Source organism: Schistocerca piceifrons, chromosome X (genome assembly GCF_021461385.2).
Source record: "Schistocerca piceifrons isolate TAMUIC-IGC-003096 chromosome X, iqSchPice1.1, whole genome shotgun sequence".
Taxonomy (NCBI): domain Eukaryota; kingdom Metazoa; phylum Arthropoda; class Insecta; order Orthoptera; family Acrididae; genus Schistocerca; species Schistocerca piceifrons.
Genome location: NC_060149.1, coordinates 692,200,924 through 692,220,356, shown reverse-complemented (window position 1 = coordinate 692,220,356; position 19,433 = coordinate 692,200,924). Strand labels below are relative to the sequence as shown.

General features: G+C 38.2%; 1 protein-coding gene across 4 annotated transcripts in view; it reads left to right on the top strand.

Moving 5' to 3' along the window:
* Positions 1 to 19,433, top strand: part of LOC124722087 (protein lap1) — a 152,130-nt gene that overhangs the window by 114,571 nt on the left and 18,126 nt on the right. For all 4 annotated transcript variants that reach the window (XR_007006440.1, XM_047247285.1, XM_047247283.1 and 1 more), the window contains 2 exons: positions 6,232 to 6,616; positions 8,953 to 10,091. Coding sequence is in view for 3 of the 4 variants with exons in the window: in XM_047247285.1 (XP_047103241.1) it covers positions 6,232 to 6,616; positions 8,953 to 10,091 (1,524 nt within the window). In the remaining variant the exon portion in view is untranslated. The remainder of the gene's footprint in view (positions 1 to 6,231; positions 6,617 to 8,952; positions 10,092 to 19,433) is intronic.

Below are 19,433 nucleotides of genomic sequence, written 5' to 3'. Positions count from 1 at the left end.
GATGGTTGCTAATACGAACTTTTATAAATTGTGAATCACATGCAGTATTCTCGTCACCATAAGAATAATACGAATATAAACATTTTGCCATGTATTGTTTCGTGTTTGCTACTATCTCATTTAAATCCTGTCTGCGTAATAAACCACAAAACTAGAGTGAGACAACAGCAAACGCGGAAGAATGTACATATCATGTCATGTTTATATTCGTATTATTCTTATGCTAAACAGTGATACAGTCAGAAATGAAGCGAGGCAATTGGCTAGATTTTTAAATCTAAGATCACTAATTTCTGTGCAGAATGCAATGTACTAAAGAGGCGCCTGCAAAGATTTTCAAACGGAGAAAAATTTTCGCTAAACTTTCGTTCAGAACATCTTCTATCATATGCAGTCTGTTATTTGGTTCTTGTTAATCATTATCAAAGAAAGCAGCAGTGTGAGTAACAACAAGTAGCAGTCTCTTGCCATTGTTTCGCTAATGAGACAATTCCTCTCTCTCTCTCTCTCTTTTTCTTTTTTTTTTTATTTGTAAGCGGCGGTAGCGCGCTCAAAAGCAAGCCATGCTGCGATCGGCGACAGGCCATAAACACGCAGTATCAGAGTACAACAAACAATGCATGACACAGTACAGTAATGCATTTTCAGCGTAGAGTGACGTAAACACCTATAACAAAGAAAACTGTGCTTATCAGATCAAAGAAAAATAAGCAATCAATTCAAACCAGACGAAGCACGTGAAAAAGGAAGGGTACCCGTATAAATACGGACGGAGTGCCTGACACATAGCAATGGCTACCTGGTAAAGCTTAACTGCTAAGCTTACGACTCGAACCAAACTACTGTAGCTGTATCATCATTCATTCGACCTAAATTGTCTCATATTACAGTGGACCAACTTTGTTTTGATTTGGAGATGCTGCCTAAAACTTTTCTCTCCCCTTGAATTTCGAGTCTCAAATTTCAGGTGCGGCTTAGATTCGGGAAATTTTTTTTTCCTTGATTTTGAGTCTCATTTTTCAGGTGCGGCTTAGATTCGAGTGCAGCTTAGACTCGAGTAAATACGGTACATTCACCCATCAATTCCCAAATTTGAAGAAATGGCAGGCGGGACAAATATTTTATTCAAACGAGGTGGTGATTGCAGCAACTAATTGCTATTTTGCAGACTTGGACAGATCTTATTATTCAGAAGGGATCAACAAATTAGAACAGCATTGGACGAAGTATATAAATCTAAAAGGAGACTATGTCAAAAAATAAAAAAGGTTTACCCCAAATGCGTAAGTAGTTTTTATTTTTACATGGACTTTTCAAACTCCCCTCGTAGTTTGAACTTCAGAATGAATTTACTATTCAGCAAGAATTGTCTGACTTGGCACTTCTGACATGCAGCAGCTTGGAAGTACTCTGGTCTGCTTCAGATGTCTTCAGTGGATTTTCAATCTGACTGTCCTCTGTCACAAGAATGAATAAGTGTACTGTTACACGTGCAGTGAAGACAAGGCCAGACACCGAGCTGACGAGGCAGTGTTGTGCTTAGTAAAATATTTAAATGCCTTGCCTTTAAAATTGTGTTATATGTGGTGGTCAGAACAAATACTTGCACATTTGCAATGCTGTTACGAGTTGTTAACGATGACGCATCATTGGAAGTTATTTTCCACAAATGTTTTTTGTGCCAGATCACTTGCATGTTGAATGCAACACAAATCACTCCATAATTGAAATCCCGAACAAAAGGTAGAGGTCCTATCCACTCCAAAGATTGTGTCCAACATCTGAAGGCGAAAAAAGAAAAAAGAAGCCTTGGAAAGTCCATCCCCCCCACCACCACCACCAGTACTTTTCAAGCACTCATTACAAATGGAAAAAGTCTGATGACCATGGGCAAAGTTTCGTACAAAAACAATGTGAAATGGGTCAGATTTACAAAAGAAAATATGTCGATTTTCTACTCAGGAAAACTTTCGGAATGTCACAGTCTTTCTTTAAAAAAACTGGGATATTTAAAGTAGTTAATGTGATCATGATACACTGAAACCATCTTTTAGTTATCAGGTCCCTGTCCCCTTTAACAGAGAGAAGAAAAAAGAACTTTTTGATCTGCAACCTATAGTTTATGGTGCTTTCCTCTCATATTGCCATAACTTGTTCTCAACAAATGTAAGGAATGCTGTCCGCCCCCGTTAGCTGAATGGTCAGCATGGCAGAATGCCACGCCAACATGGCAGAATGCCACTCCAAGAAGCCCGGGTTCGATTCCCTGCTGGGGCAGAAGATTTTCTCTGCTCAAGGACTGGGTGTTGTGTTGTCCTCATCATCATTTCATCCCCATCTCCAACGCGCCAGTCGAATGCAATAAGTACTCGCCTTGGCGGCCGGACTTCCCCGAATGGGGGACTCCCGGCCCACAATGCTGTACGCTTATTTCATTTCATTTTGTCAGGAATGCTCTCCCAGATGCCTATTAGATGACTCTGAAGAAGTTTAACAGGATGAGAGTGTACCAGAAGGAAGGTTAGAATTACCTATTGAGAGCCCTATTATGAATTTAACCTTCATGCAAACTTGCATATCAGAGGTTTTTAGAAGGTGTAGTTGACTTTCAAATTCTAAAGGTGGCAGTGGTAAAATACTGGGAGCGAAAGGCTATTTACAATTTGTACAGAAACCAGATGGCAGTTATAAGAGTCGAGGGACATGAAAGGGAAGCAGTGGTTGGGAAGGGAGTAAGACAGGGTTGTAGCCTCTCCCCGATGTTGTTCAATCTGTATATTGAGCAAGCAGTAAAGGAAACAAAAGAAAAATTCGGAGTAGGTATTAAAATTCATGGAGAAGAAATAAAAACTTTGAGGTTCGCCGATGACATTGTAATTCTGTCAGAGACAGCAAAGGACTTGGAAGAGCAGTTGAATGGAATGGACAGTGTCTTGAAAGGAGGATATAAGATGAACATCAACAAAAGCAAAACAAGGATAATGGAATGTAGTCTAATTAAGTCGGGTGATGCAGAGGGAATTAGATTAGGAAATGAGGCACTTAAAGTAGTAAAGGAGTTTTGCTATTTGGGGAGCAAAATAACTGATGATGGTCGAAGTAGAGAGGATATAAAATGTAGGCTGGCAATGGCAAGGAAAGCGTTTCTGAAGAAGAGAAATTTGTTAACATCCAGTATTGATTTAAGTGTCAGGAAGTCATTTCTGAAAGTATTCGTATGGAGTGTAGCCATGTAAGGAAGTGAAACATGGACGATAAATAGTTTGGACAAGAAGAGAATAGAAGCTTTCGAAATGTGGTGCTACAGAAGAATGCTGAAGATTAGATGGGTAGATCACATAACTAATGAGGAAGTATTGAATAGGATTGGGGAGAAGAGAAATTTGTGGCACAACTTGACCAGAAGAAGGGATCGGTTGGTAGGACATGTTCTGAGGCATCAAGGGATCACCAATTTAGTATTGGAGGGCAGCGTGGAGGGTAGAAATCGTAGAGGGAGACCAAGAGATGAATACACTAAGCAGATTCAGAAGGATGTAGGTTGCAGTAGGTACTGGGAGATGAAAAAGCTTGCACAGGATAGAGTAGCATGGAGAGCTGCATCAAACCAGTCTCAGGACTGAAGACCACAACAACAACAGTTGACTTGTTTTTGGATTTCTGTTCTGAATGTTACTGCACTTCTGTAGGAACTAAGTTGTAAAAGAATAACGTGAAATGTTTTTCTTCCATGCAGTGCAATAATTCAAAATGTTTCCATTAGTATACATTCTAGGAGAAGAATGGTATGCTAAACATTATGACGCTAATGTATAAAATTAGACCTCAGAGTAGAGAAAATGAAAAAATCTGGTACTAGAGTTTAGTCAGATGTTATTTGGACTTTTTTGTCTCTTGTAATAGTGTGGAAATTGGAGTCACACCCTTCAGCCCAAAGAAGAATTGACTTACTCCCTTGACAATTTGGTAAGGGTATGAAAGATGATAGCTTATGGACTGACAAGTCACTGATTTTATGTCATATTTGAATGAACTTGAATGGGCTTGTTATATACATTTTCTTTAAAATGCTTCATTATTTTGCAGTCGAAAATTTGCAAGTATGGAAAGGTCGTACAGAACTGTAAGAGGCATACCCTATGCTTCCCCAGTTTGCTTTTGAAGATACTAAATGAGAGAGATTGTACCTTCAGAACCCTTAGGTTCAGGACCTAAGTAAACTTGAATAATAATAATAAAAAAGAAAAGAAAGGCCCAGAAACCTCATTTAATTTTTAAAACTGTCTTGATGGCATCATCTCACTACCATAATTCTGAAATCAGCATTGTGAATAACATCAGCAGTGACATTTTTCAGTAGTAGTGCTTTTACGTACTTTTCCAATCTCATCAGTTTTTGATGGTCAAGTTGGTAAGAGAGGATGAGTGGAAAATAGTGTCATCAACAAATTAAGAACACTACACAGGACCCTTTACAACAGATATTGTATTGTTGGTGGCTACATCAAAGACAGTTGTATTACAAGTGGAACTTGGGGGTGAGACATGATTTTTCAGTTCAAACCAATCAGATATACAGGTATGAAAATGTAGTTAGAGGAAGGGCTGAATGTTAGGTGGTATCTGTTGTGGCCTCACACACAATAACACATCACGCTGCCTATACAGAAAAGCCCATTGTCTAGTTATCTTCAGAAAGAACAGCTTACAAAGTTAGAAGAGGTGCCTTTTGAAACCACATTTTCTGCCAGGAGATCCTTGTAGTCTAAGATTCAGACAAGGTGACAGTTCGCCATGTTCTCCAATGTCAGCTTGCAACCCCTCCCTCCTCATTTATTTTATTGTTTACAGTTCACTCAGTTTTAGTTGCAATCAGACAAGTGAAAGGGGTGGCATTAACATTAGATACATAGAAAGCTATTGAATTTTACTGTGTACCTTAGCTGATCTATGCTTGTAGAGGTCTATGCTTAATCACAGTACTGGATCGATGGAATTGACTTAATTTTAACGCAGTTTGTGTGTCCCTGCAAGAAATACATGGTCATAGTCAGTCTCACATCACTCTAGACAAAAGATTCAAATGAAAGTTACATTCAGGAAGATTTCATTGTCTCTCTAGCTTCCGGTATCCAACTATGTCGATGGTCACCTTTACAATATTCAAATTGTCGTGTGCCATCAGTGGCTGCCACTGATATATTACTCTACAATCCTCCTTTATTGCTTATAATTTTCGATACTTTACTTATAAAATCACAAAACTCCTTCCACAGTTCCATAAACACTCCTCCGTTTTCAGTAAAATTTATATTTCCTCAACTATCGAAACTTATTCCGACCATTACCTTCAGCCACATGTAACCTGCTGATGTCTCTCCAACATCTCCCATGAATGTGCAGTCTAATAGGGGATTCCCTGATTGTTGGCATGGAACTGACCTGTCTGAAACCTTCTAGAAGGCCAACAATGTACTAGTCTCCAGAAGCTGATGGCCGTTCTCACTTATTAGTAAGGGTATCGATAATGGTACACTTACAGTCTCCATGCAGTTGTTAACAGCAGTAATTCAGTAAATTGTTTGAAAAGTGGGGTTATAACTGCTTTCGTGACTCACATTGTTTTGCAAAAGTCTAGCAGAATTTCTGTGCAACTTGCTGTATGTTGTTTCATCTTGCTGTTGTGTATATTGTCCTTACCAGATGTTGTATTACAACCTGTAAGCAACGAGCACACTAGCTCCTTTATGGCTGAAATTCTCAGTGCAATGTTTATCTTCCTTGTGGTGTGTCCTTTTTATTCATTACAGGATTCCCTATAGTAATTTAAGGCATTGATCTATGCTGTTGTGTACACTAAGACAAAAGTCTTGCTTTTAATTTATTTGAATAAATCTGAATATCATTCAGTTTATAATAGTGTCAGTTGCAGTTTACAGTACAACCCTTTATTAACTGCAAAATAAGCATCTTGCCTACTGTATACTGTTTTATTCTGTTAACTATATATGATGACTTGTTCCACAGCCCTGTAACCTTTAGCACATATGATCTCACAGGACCTTGAAAAGTACATAAATAAATAGGAAAAATAACAATTTCCTAATTTAAACAGAGATTTGGTAAAGTCCCATTTTTTATTACTGTAACAACTTTAAAAGAAGGAATTTCTTGACCATAAATTGTAATTATTAGCAGTCAGTTCATTAAAAACAGCATTATTATTTTCAGGAGTCTATGGGAAATGGTAGGGAAAACGAAACTCTTGATATTTCTGATAACAGAGTTGAAGTCCCTCAAGATTTCAAGCAAGGCTTAGTTGTCAACAGAAATAAAATTGATGATTTGGATGCAGCTAGTCCAGTTGTAGCTGTAGGAAGAGGACCTGTTATCCGTGAAGCAAAGTATGTGAAAAAATCCACAAATTCTTCTGCAGCAGAAGAAATGTCCGTGAGCAGTGTAGTCTCCTGCTCACCTTGTGAGCAGGGCCAACCTCAACCTCCTCCATATTACATTGCTGCAGCATATTCAAAACAAGCTGCATATTTTAGACAACAAGAAAATATGCAGATGCAGAATAAGCAGAAAGCCCAAGCGTCTCCTGAGGATTATCAAGGTAAGTGTAAATGTAAATTAGCAAGGTACTTGACTTAAAGCCACTACTAAACTACCCAAGCTGCAGCTCTTTGAGCAGCTGATAGTAAACTACAAAGTAATACTTCTGCGAGATCTGCCTGGAAAGCCATTTTCAACTCTGCTAGTTCCTACATCTCCTGGTGACCCATATTAGCAAATCCCTCTTTCTTTCTTTAAAATTAGTATTTATGTGTTATATTAAACCTTTCTGTACTTACATTTTTCAAATAAAGGCTTTAAAGTTACATCTATACACAGGATACTATTTTGAGAATGGGGTGTGGCATCAGGATAATCATTTTTTGGCCTTATTTGCAAATTATGACTGAAACATATACCTGTATATTTAATATACTTTTTCATAAAATAGTGTGAAATATTGGAGAGGTTGATGGGAAAGTAAAAGGTTTGTTTCATACAACAGTGGGCCACTCGAACTGAGTGTACTGGCAACCAAATGAACACAGAATGGAATGTGATTATCTGTATGATAATTAATCACTACTCATCAAATAGAAGAGTTGCTGAGCAACACACAAGTGCATAGAAAATAACAATTAAATGCTAAGCTGTCTGATTTTATTATCCTTTCCTACAGACATCTATTGTTCAGTGCCTCTTATTTCTGATGAGTGTATTATTACCAACACTTGTTTATACAAAATGTAAAGAAATGCCACATATATTATACTATTTCCTTGCACATACATACTTAAAAGTATCTTGTACAAACAGAAATGTGTTAAAATTTTACACAAGTAAGTATCATACCACTGCATATGTGAGGTGTTATCCAAAAGTTCAACAAATGTATTAGTTAAAATTATTACATCATATTCAGATCTTATTCTGCACTATCACCTTCAATTTAATCCCTTTGGGAGTGAATACATCAATCCTAAGATTTCTGCCATGTCTGAAATGCATCTTGGAAGTCATTGTTAGGATGTGATCTGTGATTCTGCTTGAATCTCCTTCACTGTATCAAATCAGTCAATACCCATTCTACTTGATTTTCATCTTGGAGAAGAGGAAGAAGTCACCCAAAGCTAGGTCTGTTGAATGCTGTGTGTGAGAAACAAGCACCATTAATTTTTTGTCAAAAATTCATGATTACTGTAGACTATACACCATTGTGTTGTTGTGGAATACCCAGTCATTCACATGCCATTTCTGTCGATATAATCTTAATGCTTCCACAGCTGAATAAAATGAGTGTTAAGCTGTTATTTTAGGTGCATTTATTAAGTCACAGCTGGTTTCTTGCTGTACCAACATCTTCAGGTGACAAATGTGATAGTGTATAACAGAAGTGAAAATAAGGGATTAATGCAAAAAATAAGAGGCTTACTTTTTCCCTCTCTTTGTGACCTACCAAGACATTTTTAACTAATTAGTCACTGCTGCACTAACTAGATTACAAAATGAGCAACACAAAATAAATAATGACTACAAGCCTATAATTTATACTCCTTGCCCAACTTTTTCGCATGTTGAAGACAGCCTGTGTTGCCACCATGTGCAGTATTAAAATCCTCCTTGCAGAAAGAATGTGTTTTATGGTGATTATTCTTTACATGTGCAATCCATGAGTATTGCTCCTAATTAGTGTGACACACACAAATAACTTTTTTATTTTCTTCCTCAGTGAATTTTCTTCTCCACTATACTCACCAGCATCATCCAGCTTAACTTTTTACAAACTATTTCAATGCCTAAGTGCTGCACATTGTCCTCTCAGAACTCAACTACAACAATTGAAGGATAGTGAAAGAGGAATTCCTCGTCATGTATCAGGCCGATATAACACTGAATGGAAACCATATTTGTGAGCCTAAATTAATTGATATGGGGGAGGCGGGAGGGGGGGGGGGGAGCAAAGGAAAGGAAATGACGAAGAGCATCAAAGGAATCATCATATAATCTATCTAATTTAAAAGAATGAATGACGGGAATTCTGAAAATACGGGATATGTCTTGAAAAATAGGGGACCCAGGATTTTCATCCATATTAGGTGAAAATATGGGATTTCCTGCAACATATGGAATAGTTGACAACCCTAGTTGGAATACAACAAGTGCAATGTTTCACTTCATTTACAGTGCTTGGTATAAACACAACAAGCAGTATGCATTTTGTATAAAACATTCAGCACAGTACTATGCTGCTGCTCGCTGCCCCCCCCCCCCCCCCTTCCTTTCCCCTTTTTTTCCATACAGTTATACACATAGTCAAAAAGCTGTGGCCTTGACCTACTTTTAAGTATTTGTTGAAATGGTAATGTAACTTGTTTGAAGTTATTTCGTAATTTTCAGGAATGTTGCCTCCTACACCTGTGCAGAACTCAAATTTCCAAGATGAGGAGAAGAACCGTAATTCATTTCTACTCGTCACAGATAAGGAAGATATTGCTCCTGATAAAAATTTTAGCGGCCATTTGAATGACGAATCTGGTTTGATACATACTAAATTGAGTGCATTGGAAGGTGATGTCACTAATCTTGGTGGGTCTTACGATAATTGTAAAGAACGACATGAGAAATTTACTGAAGAGTTGCCCAGTTTGTCTCCATTCATCAGCGTAAAGACAGAAGATAGCAGTAAAATGGGCAATTTTATTTCTGGAAGCATATTGAATCCGGAACAACTGAATGAAACAGTGGACTCAAATGCAACTGGTTTCCCTGCTGACACAGATAAGAATTGCGTTAATCAAAATACAGCATTTTCACATACAGACTCACTAGAATCAGATGCTGAGAAGGATATAATGGAACCAATGGCTTTTACTCAAGAAAAAGCACATATAACAGAAAACGTGATCGTACCGACACCACAGCGACCAAATTCGAGACTGTCTAATACCCCTACGTGTGAATCAAGCCTTTGCAACCCTTCTGTTAATTCGGCAACTTTATTGCAGAATATAACACGTGGTTCTACAAATACGGCAACAGTAAAGTCTACAAAGATTCCTTCTCTAAGGTCGCCAGTAAAGCAGGAATGCAATGCAGTGACCAGGGCTGATAAGTCACCTCGTACTTTGGGTCCTCCAGTGACTTCAGGTATTCCCCTGCCAGGATTTTATTCAAATATTGGCTCGAAGAGGAGCTCGTACAGCTCACAATCATCAGGAAGCAGGCCCAGTTCTGTAGCTCCCGCAAATGTTGTGCCAGATACTTCTCTTGCAGAATCTGTGTTGAATTATGCAAATCTTCCACCTGTTAAGTTAGCCTCCAGTGCAGTTGGAAATGGCTTCATAAAAAAAGATGAAGATGTATCTGATAACAGATCTCCTGTACCAATGAAGGCCACCCGGACTTCTCAGACTGACCATAATCGTAAACACAGTCGTATACCTGTTGGAATGGGATCTAGTGCACAAAAAGCACCTGAAGTTACAGCAAAACCAAGTAAAGTTTGGATGTTTGGTCTTCACAAAAATGCTACAGTGGTAAGTAACTTTTGTTAATGGAATATATTCTTCCTCTATATTTGTAATTAAAGGAACATTTGCATTTAATTGCATTGTAATCTTTATACTCTTAGGAGAAGTGTAGTGTTTACTTTAGCATCCAATGAATTCTCTAAAAATTTTATTCTCATTATTAGTTGTAAACATACTCGTTTTGAAACTTTCTCATAATATAAACTGTATGAAATACTGCCATTTCAACTAAGCCCTTTACCCTTTGCCATGACAATGCTACGCTATGCAGGCATGAGCAGTGGTCTGACAAAGCCTGAATGTGCCAATACCCCTGTCCCACTTTCCAAACTCTGCATAGACCATCGTGGATATCTTAGGCCTGTTTCACACTGGGACACTGGTGACGGTCGCCAGTGAAGGTCACCGGTGACTGGTGAACACTGTCGGATCATTAGTATCCGACACCACAGGTATTGCCAGCTGATTAATTAGTGAAATGGACTCTTACAGGGGTAGCAACTAAATTTCAATAGCCTTTTATGGTCCGAAAAATGAAGTATTAAATTTGAAAAAAGAGCATACAACTTACCAATTTTGTTGTTCTTATCCATGCCCTTCTCATTGAAATCATGCACAAACTTCTTTATAATTTCTTGCCACGTATTCGTTTTCATTACTACAGCCATCGCTTTTGACATCTCAAATCCCGAGTTAATCAGATCAAAACTCATGTGTGTACAGTATAATGAACAATTAATATTTCGCGTCACTGTCTCAGAAATGACTGACTGTCAGTTGGCAAATCTGCAGCGCTGTGTCTGTGATCAGTGTTCCAGTGTGAACACTCCAATTCAAACTAATGCAGGTCTGGCAGTGACTGCTGTAAACACAGTGACCTTGTCCATCACAGTGGATCGGTGAGGCAGTGTAGTGGCTCGGTGTGAACGCGCCAGTTCAAACAAATGTATCTCTGTCGGTGACCGTTTCTGGTGACTGTCACCAGTGTCCCAGTGTGAAGCGAGCCTTACTTTGCCCTGGGAGAAAGGCGTCTGTCACTCGATAAGAGCATTGCTTGTAAGGGATCTGTGTTGAGTCATGGCTGCTACATAGCTTCTGTAAGTGAAAGATTCATTCCGGAAATATGGGCATTTTTAGTGAAATCTTGTTAATGAACATTTATGCATGTCCTTGTTATGCCTCAGTGACTGGAATTACTTGAAGAATATCATGGCCTTTAGCTTCCCTCGTCCTTATGAAACTAATGAGCTTGCTATCAAGCAGATATCAAAATGAGACAGATAAGAAATAAAATTAATGATCTGCAAATCTTGTGCAACAGAATTGTTCATAAAAGCAGATTGTGTTGGACCAGACTGTGTGAGCATTGTGTTGCCTCTATGTGCTAAATATGCCTGTTACAAATCTTTCTCTGGAAGTACTTTTCTATTTTTATACCACTGCTAAGGATTGTTGCTCAAAGAACAATACAATAGTCACATATTTAATCAGCCTTTAACTTTATATGATGAAAAATGATAAGTAAACCAGGTTGATGGGCCACTGCGATTAACTTTTAATTCTTCAGTTTAGCTCCTTTCTACGTGGGTTAATGTAATGTTGTTGTAAGCACTTGTGTTGATTGGATCATTTAGAAAGTTTGCAGTAAACTGCCAGTAACTTTCAATTCTTCAAAGAATATTCAGTTAACATAATTCTTGAACAACCACGGAAAAACTAAAATCATATGATTTTTCTGCTTGTAAAATTCCATTTAGACACTCCCTGATGGTGAATCATACAATTGCCGATACTTTAGTTATTGTTTTGTCAATAATGTGTAGTAGTAATGTCAGATTTAAACTGCAGAAACAAATCACAAAACAGAATTGACTTTACATCCCTGAGAGCAGTCTGGTAACATCCCAAATTTTAAGTCAACAGTTGATGATAGCATGCAGCACACTACAGTAAGGGAGTGAGTGAGTGAGTGAGTTCTACTCAGCAGTTCCCTACTGAATCTATCGTAAAGAAAATGATATAATAATGTATGTTATATAGAAAGGTGTGCAGAATGATTATTGGAGGAAGATATGTATGGGGTGGGGGATCAAACAGACTCTTTAGTGGTCAGATGACAGTTTTTGGACATAGTAAACTCTAGACTTTATACTTCAACTGTTATCCAGCGTACATGGACAATTGTATGAGGGTGTGTTGAAAAGTAATCGTTCCAAATTTTTTTATGTTTCCGGAAACTCTTAGAGCTTTTTAAGTAAAATTGTTATTAACATTATACATTGTTATTCTTCATGTCTACATAGTTATTTCTCAACATAGTCACCCTGGCAAAGAACACAGTTCTCTCAAGAGACCAGTTTGTTGATACCATCACTGTAGCATGTTTGACTTTGTTGACGAAGCTACGACCTCACCTCTGCTTGCACCACTTTATCACTATCAAAGTGAAGTCCTCAAAGGTGTTCTTTAAGTTTCTGAAGCAGATGCGGATTGGATGGGGCCAAATTGGGACTGTATGGAGGATGATCAATGACAGTGAACCCAAATCATTTGATTGTTGCAGATGTCACAGTACTCTCGTGTGGTCTGGCATTGTCATCCTGAAAGAGAGGGTGCTCCATGTGTGGACAGAATTCTTACAGTTTTTCAATTTCAGTGTTCACTAAATGCAAAGAATAATGCAAGGTTGTGAACAGTTGTGTGTTGAAGTGTCCCATAACTAAATGCAAGAATTTTGACAGTTCTGTCTCTTGTCTTCTGTAATAAATAATAATAAAGGCATATGAATTAGCTGTGAACTATTGAAACATGGTGGTTGGGGGATGTCAGCAGCATGTTGTATCTCTCCTTTAAAACAGTAGTACAATTTTCAGTAACCAGTGTTGCTGTATAGAATCGATCTTCTTGTAATAGTGAGGTGAGCCAGACATGGATTGAGTGGACGCAGTAGATTAATAACTGAGTGCAAGTAAACCTGGCAGCCTGATCATGGTTTCCAGACAGTTTCCCCACACTTGTTTAGGCAAATGCTGACCTGATCCCCAAATTCTGCCTCGGATACTACAACACGCAAACAGTTGTTATACAATAACAAAGAAAACAAAATTTCATGGGAAGTATTGACATCAGCTGTGATTAAGTGTGGAGATAATTCAATAACGTAAGTTGAAAGTTTGTGCCGGACAGGGGCTCAGCCTGGATTTCTTGCTTTATGCTAACGGTTGCCTTAACCGCTTTAGCTACCCATGCACACTTAACAGCTGACCCTCATTCTCAACTTATCGCACACTAAAAAGTAGTGCATTAGTGTGCACTACTAATTCTTTTACATCACATTCCCATAGTCATTAATGGACATACATATCAGTATTCCAATTTAAAATAAAGTTTTTGGAACTTCAGTTACATGCTGTATGCTGCAATGTGTAGGCTGAACAGAAGCAAATAGTAGATCCTTTTTTAATATAAGAAAGATAATGCATTTATTAAAAAAACTCCAGAAATAAAATTGGCACACACTTGTTTACATAAAAACGTTTTTACAAAAATGAAATTTGAAAAGCCAATCTCTAGCTACTGGATCTGGCACATAGCTAGAACTGTGAACAATTGTGACTTGTCACCAATACCGCAGCACAGAGCAGTTCTTCGTGTGATGGAGATCTTAGCATGTGTGATAGTCCTGTTTGGGAACTGTGTGTCTGCAACAAAAATTAGTGGGATCTATTAACATTTCTTATAATGTGGTAGGTTTGAAAATAAAATTAAACTTCGATATGAGTTGGGTGGAGAGATCAGTTCCATTTTAAAATGACTGTTATTCATTCACGTCATTGGTAATTCAGTGTACTTTTTCATTCCTTAGTTCCATCATCATTGTGTGGAAAAGAAGCAAATTGCCTGCTTCATTTCCTGCCACTTCTCTGAAGAAAGCCAACTGTAGTTTATGTCAACAACTGTATTGGGTCAGAAGAGGGTCCACAACAGATTTAGATGGGGGGGAGAGGAAGGAAAAAAGTGCTACCAAAACATCAGCCTACCTATGATAGTTTATTTTCATGATTGCTGCAGTGTACCAGAGGTTTGTTGACTGTCACTTCGAAATGTTCAAATGTGTGTGAATTCCTAAGGGACCAAACTGCTGAGGTCATTGGTCCCTAGACTTACACACTATTTAACTAACTTATGCTAAGAACACATTCCTTCTTCCTGAAGGATTCTTCTTTCTTTGTCAGTTACCTTAGTGACAAATGGTGACCTTACAGAGTGAGGAGGCAGTTCCTGGTGTTTTGAAGAGCTTTTGAAGACCTTATCCATGGAAATGCTATAAAAGTCGTTGGCCCTCATTGTTTCCATTGAGAAATGATGATCGCTTGTTGTTGTCATCACAGATGCAGAAAATTCAAGCAGAAAAACTTCAGTACTTGGTTCCACAACACAACTCACAAGGGAATGGTCCAATAAGACATGTCAAAACCTACCCTGAATTTTTTTTTTTCCACAGAAAGAAGACAATGAAAGAAATGCTCTGCCAAAATTTTAGCTGTTAAGAGCCACTGCAAGTATTTTGTAAAAAATGTTGAAGTTACACATTTTTGCCACACGAAGAACAGCTTATAACAGTGGTTTGTACAGTGACTCGGCAAATCACTCACGCAGCAACCCGTAGTGGAATTACCCAAAGTTCACAGACACCAATTGTAAGCGCCTAAAGCGTGGTTTACAATGGAGTGAACGGAAGCAAACTCGTGCGAATGAGCATTTGCAGAAAATTCGCTACCATTCGCTTTTATATGGGTAGTCATTTATACTAGAGGGAACGGAAGAGAACACGAGGTAGTGAACATTGCTTGTGAAAGCTGTGTTAGTTTTTAGTTTTTGGAGCTAATATTCAGCGCACAGGATACAACTCGATCTTGTTAGAGCCACAATGCGAAGCTTCACTATTCAGTGAGGATTATTTTGCATGGTGAGCGCACTGTTCTTGAAAGAGTATGCAAAATGGCACAGGGAAGGAAGAATTTACATGTCAATTTGTGTGGATGCATGACATGCATTGAGATCTTGCTATTTACACGGAATTGCATCTCCATCTCTCGTTAGCACTGGTCCAAAATTTTCCTTGGGTGTCAGCTGCCATTTTTCCCTGGCTTCTCATTACCATTGAGGGGAAACTTATTATGAGAACAATAATTACCGACATTGAGCATCATATCAAGAGGTGACACAGCTACCATTTCCACTACATGTGTAAGGTCTAATGGTCGTATTCTTTTCTGTTTTGTTTTTTCTAAAACAATAATGGTCCAGTGGCAAAGTGCACACTTCATGATCCGGAGAGTGTGGGATGAAATCCCGTCCAGACCACGACTTTTTCACTATAATTTTTAACCGAGCATTCACTTCTCACAGATGTTGAATGGCCATGAAAGACATGTGATTCAGATTCCACAATAAACCTCAGGTCTCCATTTTGAGATTACGTACCGTATTTACTCGAATCTAAGCCGCACTTTTTTTCCGATTTTTGTAATCCAAAAAACCGCCTGCGGCTTAGAATCGAGTGCAAAGTAAGCGGAAGTTCTGAAAAATGTTTGTAGGTGCCGCCACAACTAACTTCTACTGTCGAATATATGTAGCGCTACATAGGCATGCTTTGCAGGCACCAAGATAAATACTGGCTCCAAAACCTCTGCGCCAGTAAATAAATTTTAAAAAAAAATGGAAGACGAGATTTTTTTATCCGCCCCGAGTTTCGACCACTACATTTTCATACATTACCCAACGAAGTAGTTACAAATTCCGTATTATTTATCTTCAAAAGTAGCAGCATTTCAATTTACTATGAAAATCCGACTGGCAAGACTGTTTGGGATGTTTGTGAATCTGGCCAACTCTATCTTCTGAATTTTTCCTACCTGTGAGAAGAGATGGTTGCTAATAGGAATTTTTATGAATTGTGAATCACATGCAGTATTCTCTTCACCATAAGAATAATACTAATATAAACATTTTTCCTTGTATTCTTTCGTGTTTGCTGCCTAATAAACTACGAAACTAGAGTGAGACAACAGCAAACACGGAAGAATATACATATCATGTCATGTTTATATTCGTATTATTCTTATGCCTAATAGTGATACAGTCAGAAATGAAACACGGCAATTGACTAGATTTTTAAATCTAAGATGACTCTAATTTCTGTGCAGAATGTAACGTACTACAGAGGCGTCTACAAAGATTTTCAGAGAAAAATTTTCGCTGAACTCTCGTTCAGAACATCTTCTATCATATGCAGTCTATTATTTGGTTCTTGTTGATCATTATCAAAGAAAGCATTAGTGTAAGTAACAACAAATGGCAGTCTCTTGCCATTGTTTCGCTAATGAGACGATTCCTCTCTTTTTTTATTGTAAGCAAGGGTAGCGCGCACAAAAGCAAGGCATGCCGCTAGCGGCGATTGGTCGTGAACACTCGTTATCAGAATGCAACAAACAATGCATGACACAGTACAGTAATGCATTTTCAGCTTAGAGTGACACAAAGATCTATAACAAAGAGAACGGCACTTATCAGATCGAAGAAAAATAAGCAATCAATTCAAACCAAACGAAGCATGTGAAAAAGGAAGGGTACCCGTATAAATACGGACGTAGCGCCTGGCGCATTGCAATGGCTACCTGGTAAAGCTTAACTGCTAAGCTTACGACTCGAACCAAACTACTGTAGCAGTATCATCATTCATTCGACCTAAATTGTGTCTCATATTACAATGGACCAACTTTGTTTCGATCTGGAGGTGTGGCCTAAAACTTTTCTCTCCCCTTGAATTTAGAGTCTCAAATTTCAGGTGCGGCTTAGATTCGGGAAATTGTTTTTTTTTTCTTGATTTCGAGTCTCATTTTTCAGGTGCGGCTTAGATTCGAGTAAATACGGTAACTTGGGAAGGTTAGGGACATGTAAGTAGCTGCAGTGGTTTCCAGTTGAAAGACCTGCAAGAGACCTACTGGGTACACCAGACAGAATTCTCTTTTGCTCATGCTTATTAGCTTATTTGCTTTGGTGAAAACCTGGCTTAAACTATACAAACTTTTTTTTATTAACGTCTATTGACAGTTCAATTCTTGCTCATGTAATTCTGATAAAAGTGGCTAGTAGAGAAAATAAAATAATGGCAGTGTTTGATGTCACAGACTACTTCCATCAAGGAAGACTTTTAATCTGTTGAAATGAAATGTGTCTCACAGTACTACATTTTATAACAATTCTTGTAGGCTATTCCTTATAATAATGTTTGAATGTTGCACAGTTGACTATCAGCGAAGCAGTTCTTTGTTTATTCCCTGTAGTCATCACAAAAAAATGGAAAGTGTCTATTAAATGACAAAAGCAAACATTTTTCTTGCACCAGGCACACTGGACGCAGGGGAAATTGATGCAGTCAGGCACGCCATAGTAACCACCAGTTTTATGTAGACAGAACTGGGATGGAGTCAGAAATGGTCCTGGGCATTGTTCTGCATACCAGGCATACTTGATCAAATTTGTAAAGTGTGGCGAAAACAACTGGTAATGCACAAATGATTGGAGCTTAAGAATACTGTTCTGCTGACAAACTTGAAATGAGTGAGAGGTATCAGAAATTATATTGTCTGATAATTTCCCGAAAAATGCTTTCCATTGTCGAAAAAAATTCTTTTTCGGGAGGATGACTCACACTGTTAGTTCCAGGTGGGATCCACATTACATCTAAAAACTTTTTGTCGTCCTCCACAAAAACAGAGGCATTATGTCCAGACCAGGAATCCAACAAAAGCTATGAATTAGTTTCTGCATGGTAGGAATACCTGTCGAACAAAATGTTTAAATTATTCTTTCCCATTTTTCCTGATTTTCATATGATGATTGCAAGACTTTTGCAACTAAACAGTCCGTTTTTTATTTTTGGTTCTAATTTGCCTTGAAGGCAGATATACAGCTGCGGAAACAGTAAACCACTCATGCTTATCACTGGCATTATCGTATATGAAAGTGTCATTGCATTCATTGTTGGGGCAACTGACTGCATTTTTTCTTCACCCTGAAATGATAAAGTGTGGTGTGCACACAGTTCTTTCATGAAACATGACTGATCAGCATTACAAACAGTAGTTGCGGGGATAACAGCAAGTTTTGTCCTTATGTCGGCTATGAATTTCTCTATAACATTGTCTATCATTGATAGCTGCTCTACACATTTACATGATGTAAACTTGGTAATTTTGTGACTTCCTATTCTGTACAATTTCTTGAACCTGTGTGGCCAGGTTGACGAAGCCTGGAAATTAGCAATGTTCATGTCAGATGCAATTTGGAGGGCCCAGTCTCATAGAGCACCATCAGTAGTGGTGCATAGCCTCTCACGAGCAGTTCTAAATCTTTTGAAGTTTTTCATTCAGATGGATTTGGGTTTCCGATTGGCGCATATTTCTCACTTCATGTAATTCATGAAGGGGGGGGGGGGGGGGGGAGGTATTCTTCAGAACTGTTACTGGCACAATTTTGATGTCGTCCGAACCACAATCCATGGAATCGTCACAGTTATTTTCTATTTCTTCTAACGTATCGACAATTTCAAATGACATGTCGATATCGTTTGAATGAATGTCAAGGAAATCAGCTAACAAATGATGCAGAAGTAGTTGATTTTGGTTGGAAATCATATTCTTCATATTTTGTCTTTGCTAAATTGAGTATGTTAATTGGAGTCCATATTACTGTGAAACTAGAAGAGAAAAAGGTACTGTTATCGGGCATGTCTTACAAAAGCATAATAAATATTAGTTCAGCTTTACCTGCATTGTCAATACTTACCAATACTGCAAAATGCAGCTGAGAATTTGTAATAGATGTTACTTGAGTGGCCAATTCAAGAGAATGGTTACTGTGTACTGTTGTGTCAGAGAAACTATCAACGAACAGTAACCTGAAACGGCCTTTACAAATTATGATCGGGTTGTGTTGTGTTTCCTGTTTACAAATGTACTGCTGACCTCGGCTGTGTGTATGCCTAGTTGTGCATGCACCACTAGGGGTGTACATTTCCACCGCTGCTTGGTGAGCTATGAAATTGGCAATATTAAGTGTGCCTTAAAAAAAAAAAAAAAAAAAAAATACTTGCAGTGCCTCTTAGCAGCTAAAATTTTGACAGTGCATTTCTTTTGTGTTCTTCATGTGTAAAAAAAATTTCAGGGTAGGTTTCAACATGTCTTATTGGACCATTCCCTTTTCAGAAGAAAGGGGTATGTAAGTGAAACTAATAGAACAATAAAAGAATACATTAAAGAGCATGAATACCACACATGTCTG